This window comes from Priapulus caudatus, unplaced genomic scaffold, assembly GCF_000485595.1.
Source record: "Priapulus caudatus unplaced genomic scaffold, Priapulus_caudatus-5.0.1 Scaffold385, whole genome shotgun sequence".
NCBI classification, from domain to species: domain Eukaryota; kingdom Metazoa; phylum Priapulida; class Priapulimorpha; order Priapulimorphida; family Priapulidae; genus Priapulus; species Priapulus caudatus.
In genome coordinates, this window is record NW_014577446.1 from 228,962 (window position 1) to 231,976 (window position 3,015).

At 41.6% G+C, this 3,015-nt stretch overlaps 1 protein-coding gene across 1 annotated transcript in view; it reads right to left on the reverse strand.

Moving 5' to 3' along the window:
• The window catches only part of LOC106809800 (neutral alpha-glucosidase AB-like), a 23,285-nt gene continuing 20,270 nt past the window's right edge, over positions 1–3,015 (reverse strand). The window contains 1 exon segment of the mRNA XM_014813006.1: positions 1–2,337. Coding sequence (XP_014668492.1) covers positions 2,219–2,337 — 119 coding nt within the window. The 3' untranslated portion in view covers positions 1–2,218.

The following is a 3,015-nucleotide window of genomic DNA, read 5'->3' on the forward strand; positions in this document are numbered from 1 at the left end:
TGACTTTTTTAAACAAAGTGGCTCTTTATTTTGCAACGATTCACCCTACAATCTAGCACACAATCAAGGCTGCCGCGATTCTCTTGAGGCTCTCGACTTTTCGTTAACATTAGGTGACACTACCTTCAAACATGCAAAAAGACATAGATTGAATCATGGAAATAATACACCAATTAGGCTACCTCTATACATTTATGTGGATGAAACCATCAGCACAACTTCCCGGAAGCGCGAATTGAGCTAAATCTGACGAGCAGTGAAACCAGACATGGCGTAAACAGACGCCAGTACACAGGTTTTTAAATGTTGGACACCATCTTAATACAACCTAACCCCAACTTGAACATATAAATCCAACAAGACACATTCCTCAAAGATCGAATTCACAATCCAAATACAGTTCTACTATTTCTCGCGGGCAGCGAGTAAGAATTAGTATCCTCGTACGGTCACCTGCGCGCTTTCTCTCTCTCTCTCCACTCTGCTTTCTGTCGTAACGATACAATCATCACCGGGGCAAGATCAGCATTCAAAGTGTAGAGAGCTTCAGAGAGCTACCCAGCAAAATTACGAGGCAGGATAGGGTGTGTATGCGTGCATGCGTGCGTGCATGCGCGAGCGTTTTCATCAGGGAGGACACGAGTACGAATTTTCCCGCCGATAGGTACGATTTACTTGATTGTGCTTTGCACAGAAACGCGTCTCGCACTTTGAAAAAAACTGACCTCGAAATGTCCCGAAACGACAAGCTATGTACGAATGGCGTTTCTGCACAACTATCGCGAAAAAACAGTCAGGACTTTGAGAAACAAATAATAGGAAATACAAATGTAGTAGACCAACGTTGGGTCACATTTTCTAAATTACGAGAATACATCTTAGTAGTGCCACCTGGTGATTAAAAAAACCGGAATCGTTTCACCATCGAAATCGAGTAATCGAACTCTTCTCCTCACGGTTCGACATTGCATAATCACAGAAGTTTAAACGACTTATATTCTTCGTAGAAAACAGACATCTGACAAACATACATATAATAAATTTCACACGTCACTCCAACTTTCTGATTGACACCCAAATAAAATATTCCAACATGGGCAATCGTTGTTTATTACGTCGCCACTCCATTTTACGGACAACGTTATAGTTTAGTAAGAATGATGCATGGTTCTTTTCCTAGTTAGACTCGCTTGTTTTTTTTTTTAGTTTTATCAAAAAATCACACTTCACAGCTATTTAATTCGGTTAAAGTTCCTCACACAATGTGCACGTCCCCACCGATTTTTTTTCTGGCGATCGATGGTCCAGATCGAACCTCTCATGGTCCGGCCAGTTTTACGACGGGGGCATTTATATTAAAAATTTAACGTATTTCTAATTGGTTCCTACATGCCGCAGCCATATAGCAGCTCAATATGTTTATGATATGTTATGTAGGTACCGGTATAGCTTTGTAGCAGTCTATGATGCTGTAGAGCGATTGCGACGGGGTTCATGGAAGTTTTAGAGGCTGCCAATTAATATACCTCCGACGGTTCTCGAAGAATAGGATGGCGCTGGTCCCAGGGATGGCGGAAAATCAGCTATCAAGCTGTATTTAGTGCTCGACGCTTACAAATACATATCAAGTACGAGAATTGGATACCCATCGTTTAAATAATACTGAGCACAGACGAGGTGTCATAGGTGGCCAACGACACCACCCACTAAACTCGTGGAACGAGGTGAAAGCGAACAGATAGATGGAAAGTTAGTCTTACCCCCGCATTTCTTGACATAGCCAATAAAATATATGCTATTCCACGAGGATGCAAATATTTGCACACAGAAACAGCTACTCTTTGCAGAAGAATAAGAAGACAAAGTATACAGAGAAGATGAAGATGACATATTTAAATATACACAGCAGCTGCCATCATTGCCTCCCCCGATTCGTTCACGTTGTAAAAACCGGCAATGAACTAGTGCAGCATAGAAATGTTCACCGAGCAATGTGACTGTGAGAAATCATGCTAAACAAACAACCATTAACAAACATATTATTACGCTGGAATTAGCTAGGTTAGTCTGTATGTTTGTGGATGTTTTTTTGTGCGTGTGCATGCGTGTGCGTGTAGGTGTGCGTGTGTTTGCGTGTGCGTTTGAATAAGTGTGTGTTTGAATAAGCGTGTGTGAGAGCAAATGTGTTTGACTGCATGCTTGTGTAGTGTTTGATTGCTTAGAATGTCAGGGTGACCGTCCAGTCCTCAGCCATGTTGACGTCAGGCTTGCGTATCACGAGAATAGGCGTATCGCCCTTGTTCAAATAGCTGCTCGACAGTTTCACATTCTTCTCGCCTGAAAGCAGTCACAAACCATCCATTTCAGTCGTTGCTATCAGTATCATGAAAATATCTATAGAACATTTTATAGATATGTTCGTGATCGTACTAATCGCTAATATTAGGGTAGCCTTGCAGCCACCTTACATTCGACAGGAGAGTGGCCACCGTCTGTAAAACCTATTGATATGAATGATGTCGACGATTAAAATACATGAGAAAAGTCACCATCCTGCATCTATATTCAGTGAGCACCTTCAGTTTTATCTTTGCAGTTAATATTGTTAATATAAAGGTGATTCTACATAACGTATTTGTAAGGTATAAACAGCAGAATTGAGACGCGTACAAAAACTAGGTGACATAGGAGGGTTGGAAATGGTGCAATAGACGAATATATAGACAGGAGGATAAGAGTCTGGAGAGTAACGTATATGGGTAAGATAATAAAACAGAAGATGAAAAGAGAGAGCGAGAGGAGAGATATGTGTATACAAGAGAGAGAGAGAGAGTGAGAGAGAGAGATAGAGAGAGAGAGAGAGACAGAGAGAGAGAGCGAGAGAGAGAGAGAGAGAGAGAGAGAGAGAGAGAGAAAGAGAGTATAAAAGAGAGAGAGAGAGAGAGAGAGAGAGAGAGAGAGAGAGAGAGAGAGAGAGAGAGAGAGAGAGAGAGAGAGAGAGAGAGAGAGAGAGAG